This window comes from Myxine glutinosa, chromosome 12 (genome assembly GCF_964187855.1).
Source record: "Myxine glutinosa chromosome 12, kmMyxGlut1.1, whole genome shotgun sequence".
Lineage (NCBI taxonomy): Eukaryota > Metazoa > Chordata > Myxini > Myxiniformes > Myxinidae > Myxine > Myxine glutinosa.
In genome coordinates this window covers 98,102,343-98,120,195 of record NC_136272.1, presented here as the reverse complement: position 1 = coordinate 98,120,195, position 17,853 = coordinate 98,102,343, and the positions used below count along the sequence as shown (strand labels likewise).

At 45.1% G+C, this 17,853-nt stretch overlaps 1 protein-coding gene across 2 annotated transcripts; it reads left to right on the top strand.

The window, feature by feature from the left end:
* Window positions 1-3,634: 3,634 nt before the first annotated feature.
* Window positions 3,635-17,578, top strand: SGCB (sarcoglycan beta). 2 transcript variants are annotated; one of them, XM_068132153.2, is made up of 6 exons: window positions 3,635-3,880; window positions 8,982-9,188; window positions 13,713-13,895; window positions 14,012-14,203; window positions 15,147-15,275; window positions 15,447-17,578. In XM_068132153.2, exons 1-6 carry the CDS (start codon window positions 3,866-3,868, stop codon window positions 15,657-15,659), a joined length of 939 nt encoding a protein of 312 aa, XP_067988254.1. In that variant the 5' UTR covers window positions 3,635-3,865; the 3' UTR covers window positions 15,660-17,578. The 2 variants fall into 2 exon arrangements, with proteins under 2 accessions (XP_067988254.1, XP_067988255.1); XM_068132154.2 differs by having other exon boundaries at window positions 3,657-3,880; window positions 13,713-13,805.
* The last annotated feature ends 275 nt before the right edge of the window (window positions 17,579-17,853 follow it).

The window sequence follows — 17,853 nt, the reverse complement described above, 5'->3', positions numbered from 1 at the left end:
GGTCGGGGCGGAGCCGAATGAGGGGAGGCAGAGGCGCTGATGGTAAGCACGAGCCGCCAATCAGGGCTCAGAGGTTGTGGCGGCAGCACTGCGTCACAGGGCGTGGATGGAAGGTTCGAGAAGGTTCGGGGGGCGTATCTATATAACCCATCGCGCAAAGCCCCCAAGAGGACTGAAGGATTAGCGCAGAAGGACTTGCCCCCAAGAGGACTTGCGATGAGAGAGGACTGCTGCCCAGGGAGAACTCGTGCGCACTGACCAACCCGGAGGAATCGTTGACAAGCAGGAGTTAAGAGCGCCCAAGGACTGTGAGAGATACGCGGGTGAAGAAAGACGCGCAGAAAGACGCGGAATACGCGCTATTATAAAGTGACGCTCGGTTGAGTTGGAGGCCGATCCGCATTCAGTGCATTAAGTCGCGCGAGTGATAACGGCTGTGTAACCGGCAGCCGCGCTGAGAGACGCGCATTTGCCGTTCCACCTCATTGGCTGCTTTGTTCGGGAGACACGCTCCGAGGTTCCTTCCATCGCCTGCTGCCATCTTCGCGGGACGTGCTGGGACCGTGGAGAGCCTGACGGGGCCGTTACTGGACGACCACGTCGACGCGTCTGGCTGGGACATCAACATCTGCAATTACCTGTGTGAGTGTGATGGGCCCGAGTCCGGGAGATAAGATAAGACTGACTAAGTGCTGCTCTGTGTCTCTGCGTCCCGATAATTGTATATATGTGTGGGAATAATTAAACCTGTGTTCTTCCTTTTTCCATTTGATCGTTTCTGTGATTTCCTCATTGGCTAAGCGTGGTACGAATAGAACCGCTCGAATCAGGTTCCACTACCTAAACTGCATGGACCACGTGGTACTCAACCCGCTCGGCGTACCCAAACCACACGTGGCTCGTGCGAGGCTTGCTGCCTCGCTTCTGTGGCGGCGCAGGGATTTAGGTACGAGCGAGACTTGGTCCCGAAACCCTACTTTGCGTTTTGCCCGGAAGAGGCGTTTCAAGTCTCGGTTCTGCCAAGCCCAGAAAGAACAGGGGGATTAAACCCCCCTTGGTTAGGGGAAGAAGGGCGGCGGAGAACCTTAACAGTATATTTAGTCACTAAATTGGGAAACCAACTATTTTTGAGGTCAAACTTATAAAATCATAAATTTTCATCTGAAAAATCGTCACTTTTCATCCTATTGACCCGAGCTTTGATCAAGAGCGTCAATTTTAATCTAATGAAATGGCCAATTTCATGGATCAATGACGACCTTTTTGGTGGTGGGAGGGGGGGGGGTGTATTTTGCAAGTATGACGTCTTCTGCATGACGTCTTCTTGTTTATTTGTTTTTGGAAGCTGCGGATCATTTTCCTATCCAAATATTTCTTCGTGAAACTTTTGTATTTTAACTTCAAAAGGATTTGTTGAAAATCAATTTCTCACATTTTTTTTTTTAATTACCATGGAACTCACCAATGGTGATCAATTATTACCCTCGTCAGAGGAGAGGGTATTGCATTTGAGTCCGTTTGTTTGTTTGTCCGCACAGAATAAATATGGTTTTCTCTGCAACCTTTGGTCCAATTGACAGAAAAATTCACCATAGGTGCACCTCCTCCTGTATATATTTTTTAATGATAATTATGACGTCATAGGTCACGTGGTATGGGCGCCATCTTGGAAAAACTGAATTTTTTTTAGCACCTCTATATCTGAAAGCACTGCATCGAAAAAATCGAAAAAAAGAGACATGGCTCATTGGAAAGCACTCCATGGGGATTAACACATGTCAATGATGATGTCATAGGTGCCTCCATTATGACGTCATAATTCGACATCACAAACCCTGGTGTTGGGCTAGCGGCTAGGGTGCCGGCTTAGGATCCTAGGATCCTGGGTTCGAATCCCGGTCAATCGCTGAATTAACACCAGGGGGGTTGACTTAGCCTGTCATCCTTCCGAGGTCGGCTAATTGAGTACCAGTTCACTGGTAATTCCCTGTTTGTCGTTAAAGGCGGCAAAAAGGGTTGGCGTCAGGAAGGGCATCCGGCCGTAAAACATTGCTTCAAAAAGGGGACCGAAAAACAACAACAACCACGGTTCCCGAAAAAGGCCAACCCCCGCTTTGCGGGGAAAAATGGCCTCTAAAGGTGTTTTTTTTTTTTGTTTTTTTTATGATGATGTCATAGGTGTCTCCATTATGACGTCATAATTCGACAAGTACAAACCCATCTGATCAAGATAAGATTTATTGAGCCTAATCTAGGGATGTGGGTGGTTCGTGTGCAGCCACCTGGCTGCTGGTTGCATCATTTTCAGTGGGCACGTCTGCCGCTGATCCAATTCCTCTCTGTAACCAGTTATCTGGTACTCATATTGCCGACCTCGGAAGGATGACAGGCTGAGTCAACCCCACCTGGCGTTATTTCAACGGGATTCGAACTCAGGACCTTAGAATCCCAAGCCCGCCGCCCTAACCATGAGGCCAACACAAGGTACATCTAAGCATAAATTGGTGGAGAACAAAAGTGATGACGTCATCGATCACGTGGTTCGGCTGCCATATTTGTTTTAACACAAAAGCCTTAAAAAACACTAAACACGTCCTGGCCAGGGTGTGCAATCTCTGATTGCTCTTTCTTGTTACGTGTTGTTAAGGGGAGTTTTGTTTTCATCTTTGCGGTGATCTGAAGTTCATTGTGGAGATTAACTACACACCACCCCTTGACAAGACCCCAACCAGACAACATTCCGCACAGATGCACGCTATCACCCATCTACACTCATGCTATCTAAAAGTCCTGCCAACTGCTTCATATAACTTTTAAAATATTTTTTAGACAAGACCTACCTTTGGTAAACCCATGCTGACTGCCTTTAACTAATTTGTACTGATTTAAATGGTTCCTCATCTCATCCCAAATTGATGTCTCCAATATCTTCCCGACAACTGAAATCAAACTAACCGGTGTGAAGCTTCCCAATTATTCTTTGGATCCTTATGAAATAGCTGAGTTACATTTGCTACTCTCCATTCCAACTGCTCCGGTACCTGTCCTGACTGCAGTGAGCTAATATATCTGTAGTGTTAATATCTCCCTCAATACTCTCACGTGCATATTACCTGGATAACATCTCCCTCAATACTCTCAGGTGTATATTACCTGCACTTGCTACTCTTCATTCACCTGTCCTGTCCACACCTTCCACCTGTCCTGCTTCACCTGTCCTGACTGCAGTGAGCTAATATATCTGTCAACATCTTCCCCAATACTCTCAGGTGCATATTACCTGGCCCCGGAGCTTTATCTACTCTTTGATTTACGAGCTGTTCCTTTACTTCCTACTTTCCGTCCTGGATCTTCTGTGAAAGCCCTTGATCCTCACCTCCTTGATAGACACAGCTATTGGCAATTCTGGGATTTTTTTGAACCTGGGTTCTCAGCATCCTGAGCCCTAATTAAGATTGAGTGAGAGGAGGTGGGGAGAACAAGGAAGCGTTTTGGTGAATGGTTCGGAGCAGCTGGTGGGGAGGGAGTCGTGGTTGCGATAAAAAAAAATCCACCATGTTTGCATACGTAATAAATAAATTCCCTTCATAATCTGAGGACTTTGCTGGACGCGTTTTATTTAATGCGCACGCTCAGAGCGAACCAGTGTGGAATGTACCATTCGAGTATTTTGATATTCTGGGGGGGAGGGAGCGTGTTGGTGTTGTTGAACGAGTGAAGAGTAAAATTATTGAATTAAAAGATTCATTCAAGCAACGACGATGATTCTGTGATTAAGGACGCATTGGGAAACAGCGCAGGATGCCTTATTAGGTTGTGAAAACTGTGAGGCGGACATGGTTCGGTCCTGACTGGACAAGGCGTAATGGCGACTAAGCAGGTTTGGTTTACTCATCGCTAGTCCGACCTTCCATAACATTTCCAGTGCGACTGCGACTCGTGGCGAAGTCTTTACTTCACCATTAACCTCCCTGTGAAGCTGCTCTGTCCTGTGTTTCGCTCTGTGAATGCTTTGTCCCACTTCATTGAACCTCGATGTGTCGTTTAACGGTTCATTCCATACCCTTGTATACACTAACACATCCGATCCGGTAACACTAGCACATCCGATCCGGTACCTCAGGTAGTCCATTCCTCTTTCCTTGTCCTTTGCGTTTTGAGTATTAGATAATATTGATGGTGCATTTATCGATATGGATTGGTCATTGGTATGAGTTTGGCCTTTGTTGCTAATTATATTCCTTCCACAAGTATAGTTGCTGCCGCGCATTACACCGCCCTTACAAGCTTCAGAAAAGGTCTCCTAGTGGCAAAGGGTCTCCGACAGGAGGGTCCTCCGAAGGGGCGATGTCCGGTCGGCGTCGGGGTTGTCTCCTACGATACGGGATGGAATTCCCGTATCACTTCGAGATCTCCGTGGGGATGTGCGGTGTTGAGGGTGTTCTGGTGGCGCCGGGGCTCTCCGATGTGGTGTCTGGGTGGAATTTGCCATTTGGTCTCCGAGGTAGGACGGAATTTGGGGTCTCCGATGTGGTGTCAGAGTGGCGCCGGGGGTCTCCGAGGTGGTGTCTGGGTGGCGCCGGGGGTCTCCGAGGTGGTGTCTGGATGGTGCCGGGGGTCTCTGATGTGGTGTCTGGATGGCGCCAGGGGTCTCTGATGTGGTGTCCGGGTGGCGTGGGGGATCTCCGAGGTGGTGTCTGGGTGGTGCCGAGGGGGTCTCCGAGTTTTTTCCGGACGGCGCCAGGGGTCTCCGTGGTGGTGTCTGGGTGGTGCCGGGGCTCTCCGAGGTGGTCTCTGGGTGGTGCCGGGGCTCTCCGAGGTGGTGCCTGGATGGCGCTGGGGGTCTCCGAAGCGGTGTCTGGGTGGCACCATGGGTCTCTGAGATGGTGTCTGGGCGGTGCCAGGGGTCTCCGAGGTGGTGTCTGGGTGGTGCCAGGGCTCTATGAGGTGGTGTCTGGGTGGCACCGAGGGGTCTCCGAGTTGTTTCAGGATGGCGCCAGGGGTCTCCAAGGTGGTGCCGGGGCTCTGCGAGGTGGTGTCTGGGTGGTGCCGGGGGTCTCCAAGGTGGTGTCTGGGTGGTGCCGAGGGGGTCTCCGAATTGTTTCCGGACGGCGCCGGGGGTCTCCGAAGCGGTGTCTGGGTGGCACCATGGGTCTCTGAGATGGTGTCTGGATGGTGTCAGGGCTCTCCGAGGTGGTGCCGGGGGTCTCCGAGGTGGTGTCTGGGTGGTGCCGTGGCTCTCCGAGGTTGTGTCCAGGCGAAATTTGGTGTCTCCGAGGTGGCTACCGGGCGGAACTTGGGGTCTCCGAGGTGGTGTCCGGGTGGCGATGGGGGGTCTATAAGGTGGTTCCTGGGGGTCTCCAAGGTGGTGTCTGTGCAACACCAAGGAGGTCTCCGAGTTGTTTCCGGACGGTGCCAGGGATCTACGAAGTTTTGTCTGGACGGCGTCGGGGGGGGGGGGGGGGGGTCTCCAAGGTGGTGTCTGGACGGCACCAGGGTCGTCTCCTCTGGGATGCCTAGATTACATTGAGGTCTCCGTTGGGCCATGTGGCGCCAGGGGTCTCCGAGGGACTGTCCAGTCAGTGCCAGGGGTCTCTGAGGGGCTGTCCAGTCAATGCCAGGGATCTCCGAGGGGCTGTTCAGTCTGTGTCAGGGGTCCCCGAAGGGATGTCTGGCCGTGCGTTGGTTGTTTTTATGGGAGTGTGTGGTGCTTGAGTTTTATCCGAGGGAGGGGGGGGGGGGTTGGAGAGGATGAGGGGGCTTGCACACCCCACCTGGAGAAATGTCGTCTGTCAGATCCTACTCCCCACTCCCTTATTGTTAACACTAGTGAGGTACCCACACGGGTGAGAGGCCAGAAGCAAACAGACAATGCAGAAACGGTGAATGCTAAAGCATGAAACCAATAAATTCCACATTCCTGTAGCACCTTCAATCGCATGTCAGACATGGACAGCAGGTTCGTGAAGGACTTCCATGAAAAACGTACCCGTTGCAAACAAACGGGTACGTTTTTTCCTTACCCAGTCAATGGCGAATCTGCATATGGCAATCTGCGAATTCACATTTAGAAAGTAGAAACCATCACGGCATTTCGTCATTCACTTGAACTCGATATCTCTTTTTTTCATTCCAAAGAGCATAACTCCAATCACAAACTAGAACGGGCACTCGGTAGAGCGCATACCTTCGCCGCAGCTACTGTTCTGTACTTGGCATGGGAGTGTAGGGAACAGAACAGTGAACAGTTTGGTGCTGATTTCATGCAAATCGGATAAGAATTGACCGAGTTATGACAAAAAACGCACATTTTGCAAGGTCGTGACCCCCCTGACCTTTGACCCCCAACCGCTAACAAGGGTAATGTCTTCACTGGGTCATGTCGTATATCACAAGATCGGGCATTGAATTCTGAACATTTTGGCATTAGTTGCATGCCAATTGGATAAAAATTGACCGCGCTATGGTAAAAATACGATTTTGACCTTTTCGTGACCTTGACCTTGACCTTTGACCCGATTGCTCCCAAAATCTAATCAAATGTGTCCCGTATAATAACCAATCATCCCACCAAATTTCATGCAATTCGGTTGAATACTTTTTGAGTTATGCGAATAACATACACACACACACACACACAGACATACAAACTAGAACGGGCACTCGGTAGAGCGCATACCTTCGCCGCAGCTACTGTTCTGTACTTGGCATGGGAGTGTAGGGAACAGAACAGTGAACAGTTTGGTGCTGATTTCATGCAAATCGGATAAGAATTGACCGAGTTATGACAAAAAACGCACATTTTGCAAGGTCGTGACCCCCCTGACCTTTGACCCCCAACCGCTAACAAGGGTAATGTCTTCACTGGGTCATGTCGTATATCACAAGATCGGGCATTAAATTCTGAACATTTTGGCATTAGTTGCATGCCAATTGGATAAAAATTGACCGCGCTATGGTAAAAATACGATTTTGACCTTTTCGTGACCTTGACCTTGACCTTTGACCCGATTGCTCCCAAAATCTAATCAAATGTGTCCCGTATAATAACCAATCATCCCACCAAATTTCATGCAATTCGGTTGAATACTTTTTGAGTTATGCGAATAACATACACACACACACACACAGACATACAAATAAATACACAGCGATCAAAACATAACCTTCCGCTTTTGCGAAGGTAATAAATACACAGCGATCAAAACATAACCTTCCGCTTTTGCGAAGGTAATTAAATAACATTAATATATAAACAATAAACATTTAAAAATAAACTTTTAACAACATTTGTGACGTAAACAAATATTTAAATCCTGATGTGAAGTTCCGTACGGTTGGGTGAATACAATTACGAATTCAAAATCATAATTGTATTCACTCAATTCCAATCATCAATTGATACTTTAACAAAACGATTAACACGATTAACGTTTAACGATTAAACATAACGATTGAATGACAGTTGTATTGGGATATTATCAAACCCGTGCATTGCCGTCAACTGTCCACTTTCGGATTCGCTGCAAGTTCGTAATTCTCATAAAAATCTAAATGTAGAATTTCAATAAAAGCCACATCACTGTTCATATCAGTAAATATTATTCCATCGTGTTTGGAAAACTTGGAAAACTTGGAAAAACAATATGGCCTATTTTACTCCCAGGGGTCCCAGGAATACCCACCCAAAATATCGTTGCGATCGGGTTAGCCGTTTTTGCGGTACCTCGATAGACAGACGGACGGACATTTGGTGAATTATCGTAAGGTGGTGCTTCTCTGTCTTGTCTTGCTCTTTCATAAACCTGAAATATTAAAACAATGGCGACGTCCTTTTTGTGCACATTGTACCACTTCTGATTCCCATGTAATTATTACCTCCGCCACCAAAGGTGGACGGAGGTTATGTTTTCACCCCTGTCTGTTTGTCCGTTTGTTTTTTTGTTTGTTTTTAAACAAAATATCTCAAAAAGTTGTGGATGGGTTCGGACGAAATTTGGCAGATAAGTAGCGTATGTGACAATGACGAAATGATTCGATTTTGGTGAAGATCTGGATTCGGATCTGGCTAGTAGAATTTTTTAAGTGATTCTTCACCATTGAGAGATAGGGCCAAAAACGATACATAGCAGGATATCTCAAAAAGTTATGGATGGATTTGAAATAAACTTGGTGGACAGGTTGTGTGTGTGACGAGGACAAATAGATTCGATTTTGGTGAAAATCTGAATATGGATTCGGATGTATTATTTAATTTTTTAAGTGATTCTTCTCCTTTGGGAGACAGGGCCAAAAACGATATACAGCAGGATATCTCAAAAAGTTATGGATGGATTTGAAAGAAACTTGGTGGACAGGTTGTGTGTGTGTGTGCCAAGGGCGATTTGATTCGATTTTGGTGAAGATCTGAATATGGATTCGGATGTATTATTTAATTTTTAAGTGATTCTTCTCCTTTGGGAGACAGGGCCAAAAACGATATACAGCAGGATATCTCAAAAAGTTATGGATGGATTTGAAAGAAACTTGGTGGACAGGTTGTGTGTGTGTGCCAAGGGCGATTTGATTCGATTTTGGTGAAGATCTGGATTCGGATCTGGCTAGTAGAATTTTTTAAGTGATTCTTCACCATTGGGAGATAGGGCCAAAAACGATACATAGCAGGATATCTCAAAAAGTTATGGATGGATTTGAAAGAAACTTGGTGGACAGGTTGTGTGTGTGTGCCAAGGGCGATTTGATTCGATTTTGGTGAAGATCTGAATATGGATTCGGATTTGAGCATTATTTAATTTTTTTGTGATTCTTCACCATTGACTTATATGGCCAACCAGGCAGAGGTATGCTCTCTCCTGAGTGCCGTTCTAGTTTATTTTTGTTTGTAGATGTGTTCGAGTTGTACCACCTTACCTGCACGTATCCTGTGTGAAGCTTCCGTGTTGTTGGTGCATTCTCTAAACGGGTTGTGTCCAACGTGCCAGACCGACGTTGGTACGGGCCGTCACTCGATGAGAGAGAAGGCCGTGGAACGAAGGAAAATTAACAAAGAACACAACAGCAATTTCCGTGCTGGATACGTGGCTGTGGATGAGGATCAACTCCATCGCACGGGTCTCCGAGGACGCAAACGAGGCCTTGCAATCTGTCTCCTTGTTCTACTTTTCCTGCTGGCCATCGCAAACCTAATCGTACGCAAAATAACATCTTTATTTGATAATTTGATTGATAATTTTTTATTTCATTGTATATATTTTATATTGATAGCTAAGGCAGGAGAGGACTCTTCTTATACAGTGCCCTCCATAGGTAATGGAAGAGTGATTTCAAATGTGTTATATACTCAAACAAAATAGCATTTGAGATCAAAAGATGACTAGATGGTATTCATTGAATACTTACCCTACGCAGTCAACTTGATGCGAGCCAACTCCTCTGTTTTTGAAGGGTTTCTTTCTTTGATCCAATATGGCTGCCAGACCATGTGAGCGATGACGTCATAAATTTATATTCTCTAATATAATTGTTGCGCAGATTATACAACAACACACAACAACATGCATTTTAAAGCCATTTTCCCTGCTAAAGCGGGGGTTAGCCTTGCGGTCCCTATGACAATCTTCTCCATTTTGCCCTATTTTCTGCATCTCTCTTTGTTAACCCCCTTGCCCGCATTTCTTCTTCCACCATCTTTAGCCAAGTCTTTCTCAGTCTTCCCTGTCCTCTACTTCCTTCTACATTCATTTCCATCACTTTTCTCAACCAGTCACTTTCATCCTTCCTCAACACATGACCAAACCATCTCAACCTGTTCCTCTTCACAGCATCAATCACAGGCTCTATTCCCATCATCTTTCGCAATTCATCATTTGTCTTCCTCTCTCTCAACGATACTCCGCACATCCACTGAACCAATCGCATTTCCACCCTTTCCAGCCTTCGTTGCTGCTCTACGTTCATTACCCATGTCTCGCTCCCATAAATCATAACACTTCTCACACATGCAGCACACACCTTTCCCTTCAGCTTCAACGACACTCCCCTCCTCATCAGCACGCCACTCAGTTCCCGAAACTTCTTCCATGCACATCTCACTCTTGCAACCGTTGCCGAGTCTGATCCACCTTCTCCATTCAGCATGTCTCCGAGGTAGCAAAATGTTTTCACACCTTCCAGCTTCACACCGTCTCCAAGATCCAACTCAACATTTCCTCCATCTGCAGCTCCCTCTGTGCACACCTTACATTTGAATGTAGCTGCCACACTGGTTAATGACCCTCTCAGACCACTACATTTTTGATGAAGCCACTCAGCGCACATTGTACATTAAATGGAGTTCACTCCGACACCCTTCCTGCACACAGCACATGGCCACTTCCCAGTTCTTTCCACCTCACCACATGCTTTACCACTTGCCATCACCTTCGTCTTTCCTATATTCAGCTTCAGACCTTTTGTCTCCATACATTCCTTCCACTTGTTCATCTTTTCCTTCAGTCCATCCATACTTTCCACAATCAACACCAGATCATCTGCATACAACAACTCCCACGGTAAACCCTCCTTTACGTTCTGAGTCAGCACCTCCATCACAGCTACAAATAGTAGTGGACTTAGTACCGACCCCTGATGCACTCCCACCTTCACCTCAAACTCTCCACTGTTCCCGTCCTTTGACCTTACAGCTGTGCGCGCTCTTTTGTACATTGCCATCACTACTCTGATCAACCATTCCTCCACTCGTAACTTCCTCAATGCCCATGTCAATACTTTGCGTGGAACCCTATCGAATGCTTTCTCCAGATCAACAAACCCAAGAAACAACTTCTTCCTTTTCTCCATGTACTTCTCCTGCAACTGCCTCACAATAAAGAGCGCGTCTGTCGTTCCTCTTCCTGGCATAAATTCAAACTGCATTTCGTCGATCTTCACCTTCTTCCTTATCCTCCTCTCCAACACCCTTTCCAATACCTTCATTCCATGCTCCAATAACTTTATTGCTCGGTACGAGCCACACTCTAGAGGGTCACCTTTCCCCTTGTATAGAGGGACGAGGGTACTCGGTTCCCAATCCACTGGAATGCGGCCTTCTTTCACCACCAGATTACAGATCTCTGTCATTCTCTTCACACCCCAACTTCCTGCTGCCTTCAACATATCTCCCACAACTCCCGTCGGCCCTCCCACTTTTCTACTCTTCATTGCTTTTATCGCTTCCTCAACTTCCTTCTCAGTTGTCTTCTCTGCCGGTCCTAAAACTGGTTTACTCTCTATGTTGCCATCCCATTCATTCTCTGTATTCAACAGCATTTCCATATATCTTTTCCATCTTCCCTTAATTCCATCTGGGTGGGTCCACAACGATTTGTCCCACAACATCCATCATGTTGCGTAGATTATGCTCAATAAATTTCAAACTGATCAGACCAAGTGTTGTGCCTGTCAAATTATGACGTCATAATTAAGGCACCAATGACGTCATCATTAACAACACATTCTCCATGCGGGGTTCTTTACAATGAGCCACGTTTCAATTTTTTTCCATGGAGAGGTTTCAGAGATATATAGGTGCAATGTTTTTAGGTTTTTCCAAGATGATGCCTGTACCACCCACGTGACCTATGACATCATAATTATCATAAAAATATTCTGAAGGAGCAGGTGCTCCTATGGTGAAAATTTTGTCAATCGGACCAACAGTTGCAGAGAAAAAAACAATTCATACTGATCGGATGAAGCATTATACTTGTCGAATTATGACGTCATAATGAAGGCACCGATGACATCATCATTAACATATCTTTTTCCCCATGGGGAGTACTTGACAATGAGCCTTGTTTCAATTTTTTCCATGGAGTGGTTTCAGAGATATTGGAGGTGCGAACTTTTTCCAAGATGGTGTCTGTACCACGTGACCTATGACGTTATAATTATCATTAAAATATTCTACAGGAGGAGGCGCTCCTATGGTGAAAATCTCATGTCAATCGGACCAATAATTGCAGAGAATTATTTTTCATGCTGATCAAATCGAGCGTTGTACTTGTCAAATGATGACGTCATAATTAAGGTACCAATGACATCATCATTAACATGTCTTATTCCCCATGGGGAGTACTTGACAATGAGCCATGTTTCAATTTTTTCCCAACAGTGGTTTCAGAGATATAGAGGTGCAGCCTTTTTTATTTTTCCAAGATGGCATTCATACCATGTGACCTATAATGTCATAATTTTGAATAAAAAATTCTACAGGCGGAGGCGCTCCTGTGGTAAAAATTTGTGTCAATCGGACCCGATGAGTGAGCCAGTTCCAGAGGTAGCTATGCAAGCCCAAGCCATGACACTACCTCCACCATGCTTCACAGATGAGGTAGCATGCTTTGGATCATGTTCAGTTCCTTCCTTTCTCCACATTTTCAGCTTTCAATCACTTTGGTAGAAGTTTATCTTGGTCTCATTTGTCCATAAAACTTTGTTCCAGAATTCTACTGGCTCACCTATACTTCTCAGCAAATTCTAATCTGGCCTATTTTTGGTGCTGATGAGAGTTTTGCATCTTGTGGTGTAGCCTTTGTAATTCTGTTGTCAAAGTCTTCTGCAAATGGTAGATTGTGACACTTTCACCCCTACGCTCTCGAGATTGTTGGTGATGTCACTGACAGTTGTTTTAGGGTTTTTCTTCACAGCTCTGATGATTTATCCATCATCAACTGCAGTTGTTTTCCTTGGCCAACCTGGCTGTGGTCTATTGCTAAGTACACTAGTGGTTTCTTTCTTTTTCAAAATATTCCACATTTTGCTATGCCCAGTTGTTGTGCTATGGTTCTAAATTAATTCTTCAGTTATTTCAGCTTCCAATTTGTTTGCTTTTCTTTCTTAGACAGTTCTCTGGTCTTCATGGTGGTTTTTGCCTGCAGACTCCAAAGGCAAAAGCAAAGGCTAAAACCAAGAGTAGACATTCACAGCTCTATTATGTGTGAACAATCAATGTACCAAGAAACACCTGCTTATCTAAAATGGGGGAACTGAACATAAAAAGTGCTATTGCTCTACAATGGTAATATATATATTACCAATACACGTATATATATATATATATACATATAAATACCAATAAAAAGGTGACCTTTTGTACTGCCTGCCTCATATTCATCTTTTGATCTCAAATCCAAATTGCTTGAGTACATAGTAATAATAACAAATTTGACCGCTGTTCCAATACTTATGGGGGGCACTATTTAACACTGTTACCAACGTGTGATTTCTTGAAGAACTTCACATTGCAAATCCAGGGAGGTATTTTATATGTATTACTCCCTGAATCTCTACAAAAGTGTTTTAATCAATTTTGGATTTTTGCCTAAAATATGAAGACTAGTCGGGAATGTCGTTTTGATCAAATGAAATCCGGAGGCAAATTCACCCATTGCTGGATCCAACAACTATTTATATGTTTGCTCCGCATAGTGGTACAAACCATAATGGGTAAAACCTCTAATGGGATAATAACTTCATGATGTTTTGTGGCCCTTTTGATACTGAATCGTAATTTGGAGCATTTTTTCGGATTAATTCATGTCATAGATAGAAGAGAGCTGTGCAAATTGAATGTTTAATTAGTTTGGGATGATTTGAATGAATTGCGAATGGAATGGAATTTACACTGACTTCTTATATTGGCCTTTCTCACCTGTCTCCCTCGACCCGGATAGACAACGCTCATAATATGGAGTGTGATCCGCTTGAGCCCCGAGGGATGCGCCAGCATGGAGTTCCACGATGATGGCCTTTTGCGCTTCAAGCAGGTGTCCGATATGGGTACAATTTGCCCTTACCACAGTGCTGTGGGGGGCCGCAGTGAGGAGGACTTGGTTATTACCGGCAATGGACATCCGGTGGGGGTGGAAGGGAACGTTTGTGATTCCTTGATCATGATTTGTTTTCCTTTTGCCTGTTTCCATTACTTTGCAAAACTCATTGTAGAATGTTCACTGATCTGTTCATCCAACAGGTGGTATTTAAACAGAAGGACAGCACATTGAGCATTGCCGAGGATAAGTCGGCAGTGTCGAGCGCCATTGGCTTGGAGGTTATCGAGCCCAGGACCCGCCGCACTGTTTTTAGCACCGACTACGACACGCACGAGTTCCACCTACCAAAGGGCGTGCGTACGCTGCATGTACAGAAAGCCTCAACCGAAAGGGTACATCCAAGAACAAGCATGGAGTTTTGTCCTTTATTATGCCTTCGCTGCCAAATGCGCGGCAGGAATTTATTATGTTTTCAGGTTATCCGTCCTGCAAAACATTTTTGTTACCACGATAACTTGTGAACCGCTGAAGGTATATTGACCAAACCTGGTACAAGTATGGAAGGTGATACAAAGATGAACTGGTTCAATTTTGGGCTAAACAGGTCAAAGGTCATGTGTACTTTGAACATCATGTTTTTTTTGTTTGTTTGTTTTGTTTTTTGTATACAAGATCGAGACTCGTGAAAGAGCTAACATGAATCACAAAAAGACAAACGGACACATAAAACATAAGATAAAGGGAGTGGGATACAAGATGGGGAGAGACAGGGAAGCACACAAGTACAACATTTGAGAGCAGGGACATCAGGAAATCTGTGGGAGGGAGAGGGCTTGGGGGGGAGGAGGCACGGGAAGGGGAAGGGGGTGGGGGGAGTGGGAGGTGGGTGAGGTATAAAACACATGGACACTGCTAGGACTTCCAGGAAAGAAGTCGGTATTTCAAAAAAAAGTGGATTTCGGGTGAATTAATGGGGGTAGAAAAGATCAAGGTTTTGGATGGGGAAGATATGAGTTGGTGGTGAACAGCTGTTTTAAAGACCTGGAGGGAGGAGTGGGATTGAAGAGAGTGGGGGAGTTTGTTCAAATTTTGTAGATCATAACAAGTTCAAAGCATCCGAGGTTTTCACTATTCTACTTATCTCTTTTCTCTCTCGCATTGTCTCTCACGTGACCTTTAATTGAGATCAAACGTAACAGCGGGTTCACATCTAACGGCGGAGGCATATCCATTGACACATTCACGTCGAATTCAATTCAATTTTAATCTCATTAAGGTTGCCCAACCTTAACTGGGCGAAGTTTGAGTGTATTAATCGATTGTGGTTTGTTCCAGGTGACGAGTAATTACACATCGGACCTACTACTCAAGGCAAAACAGGTTGTGGTTCGCGGAAATGAAGGAGTACACATCAGCGGCGTGCGGGTGGCTTTCCGTGTGAAAGGTGACCTCGTGCTGAATCCGGTAATTCTTGTATTTCATTTTGTCAGTGTCCTTGTAATAGGCACAGCATCACGGTTGACGAACGTCTCATTCCTCAGCGTTTTTAGGGGACATATAGGTGAATGGCCTTGTGTCCGGTGTTCAAGAATCTGTACCACATTCCCAACCACCCTTCACCTCCTCTCCGCACAGACCGAGGAGCTCATTTTGGATGGCGGCGTTACCCTGAATCCCACACGACTGCCACATGCGCCGACTTCGGGGACCCCCGGTCATTCTCTGCTACGGGGTCCCGAGGGCGAGAGCTATAAGCTGTGTGTGTGTCCTAATGGACAGCTCTTCCGCACACCGGCGAACGCCAGAGGCTGCCTCGTCTCAGACAACCCCTGTGCCCTCAGTGGCTGAGAGTGAGAAATTCTGCCTGCAAGGAACCACTGCTCAGGTTACAACTCGTTGCATCAGAGCTCAAGATGGAGGAGAAATAAGTATTGGGTACTCGTGCCTTTTAGTCTGTTCTAAAAACAAAATTTTGACATCCGTGATATGCGGACTCTGATTTTGGAATATTCTCAGTGTTAAACTCAAGGCATTGATCTATTTCACTCAATTTTGACTGTCTGCCCCTTAATACCACTTGACCACCTCAAACCTGTCACTGTGGAGGTAAACAACCAACCCGTCCACTATTCATCCTCTTTGTCTGTAGTATTTGTTCTGATGTCTCGAGACTCACCTTCGTTGACGGGGTGGCGTAAGCATAGAAGGGTTTTCAAGACCGAGTCTGAGCACTTGATTTTTAATATTTTTAAGGATTCTTTTGAAAGAGACTATAAGAGCTTCGAGGGTTTAGTGCGGGCGTCATTGGCAATTGAAGGATGCACAACTAATTAGCTGCACGTTTCCGCTGGTAACAGGAATGTTTTGTTCGGACCATTTGTGCTGTTTGGTGCTAGTTTCGAAGAAGCGATTGAGGAAGGCACTGAGTTCCATCTGCAACTGATTTTGCGTCCGATTAGCCGATTGTGTTCCTGCAAAGTGAATTATGATGCATCTGCATGGTGTGAAGGATGAAAGCTTCACAAAGGAGACTTTTTGAAGTGACTTGATTTAAGTTTGGCAGAGTGTTCATGAGATTTATAGTTTTTATTATGAAATATTTATGTGACTCTATAAACGCAGGGCTGGTAGGATGGCCCAGAGGTATTCGCACTTTCCATTGAGCTGTCTGGCCTGGGTTTGAATCCCGACGCAGATGCAAACTACCATCCTGGTGTTTTGCATGCAGGGAGAGGTATCGATGTGTGCTGCCGACGCTGGTCATTGGTGGATGTTAAAGATCCAACATTGTATTTCATGAAAAGTAGGCAAGTTGTCACCGGCAACTTGAATAAATTACAAATTCCTGCCCAAACTATGGCCAAAACACACTTGGTAAGCATGGCAAGTATTCCAATACCCTGTATCCAAGGTAACTTGAGTGAGGCCTTCATGCTATAATAGACTGAAAACAGGATAATGTTGTTGATTAGCCCCGCTAAGTTCTGCTCAAACAGACCCGCGGCACGGAGATAGCCGATCGATCTCCCGGGTGTGGCAGACATCTCTCACATCTGAGTTGGTGACAGGCATTATGATGATGATGATTATGAACTGCAAGATGATGAGTCATCTTAAGATTTTAAATCTCAATCCAAAGATGAGCAAGCATATTATCATTCTCTGAGATGTTAATGGTACGCATGGCTCTGTCATGTCACAGGGTTAAACTTGGAGTCGAGGCAATGCATGCGTGATTGAACTTCAAAGTAGATGACGTAGAATGTCCTTTCTCATCCAGGATGTTATATTATGTTTTTGAAGGTGTGAATGGAGTGCGGCTATAACGGACAATATAGTGCCTCAGGATTGGTCGCTCAGGAACGATAGTACCTGGTTATGCGTTCAGAGAGCGACAGAATCTAAAACTTTCGGGATCCATCATTCGCACTCATTGGACCCATGCAGCAGGAGTTTTATTTTTCAAATTCGGGAAATGCAATTAAAATTAACGTTAATTACATCTGTAAGCAAGGGGATGGATAACGATTCGTGAGTGCACACGGTTAGTATTATTCAAATCATGCATGTAAGGGTTAGATGTGTCATTTATAACGGTTACTCCGAATATCGACCTTGTCATCGTTCTGCCTACATCGTACAGAGCTTTTGAATTGTGTGAGTTTTCATCGTACGAAGTCGTTGATGTGCCAAACCGTTTTTTATTTTTAATCATCGATTGCTGTGTGTGAGAAATTCAGAAGGTGAAATAAACTTCAGTAAACATTTTTGAAATCCTCTGCTTTTCATTACAAGAAACACCTGCTCCCGAAGTGAGCAGCCGGGGGTCATGTTATTCTCATTGTTATTGTTATTATTATTTTGTGGTAATGTTCATCTTTTTTGCTGTTATCATTATTGTTGTTATTAGTACCCTACCAGTTTCAACGAAGGGGAATATCGGTTTGCTTTCTGTCTGTCTGTCCGTCCGTCTGTCAGACCTGTGTTTTTTCAAAAATTTCCCCTTTACCCTTTAACATATTTAACTGAAACTTGGTGCATG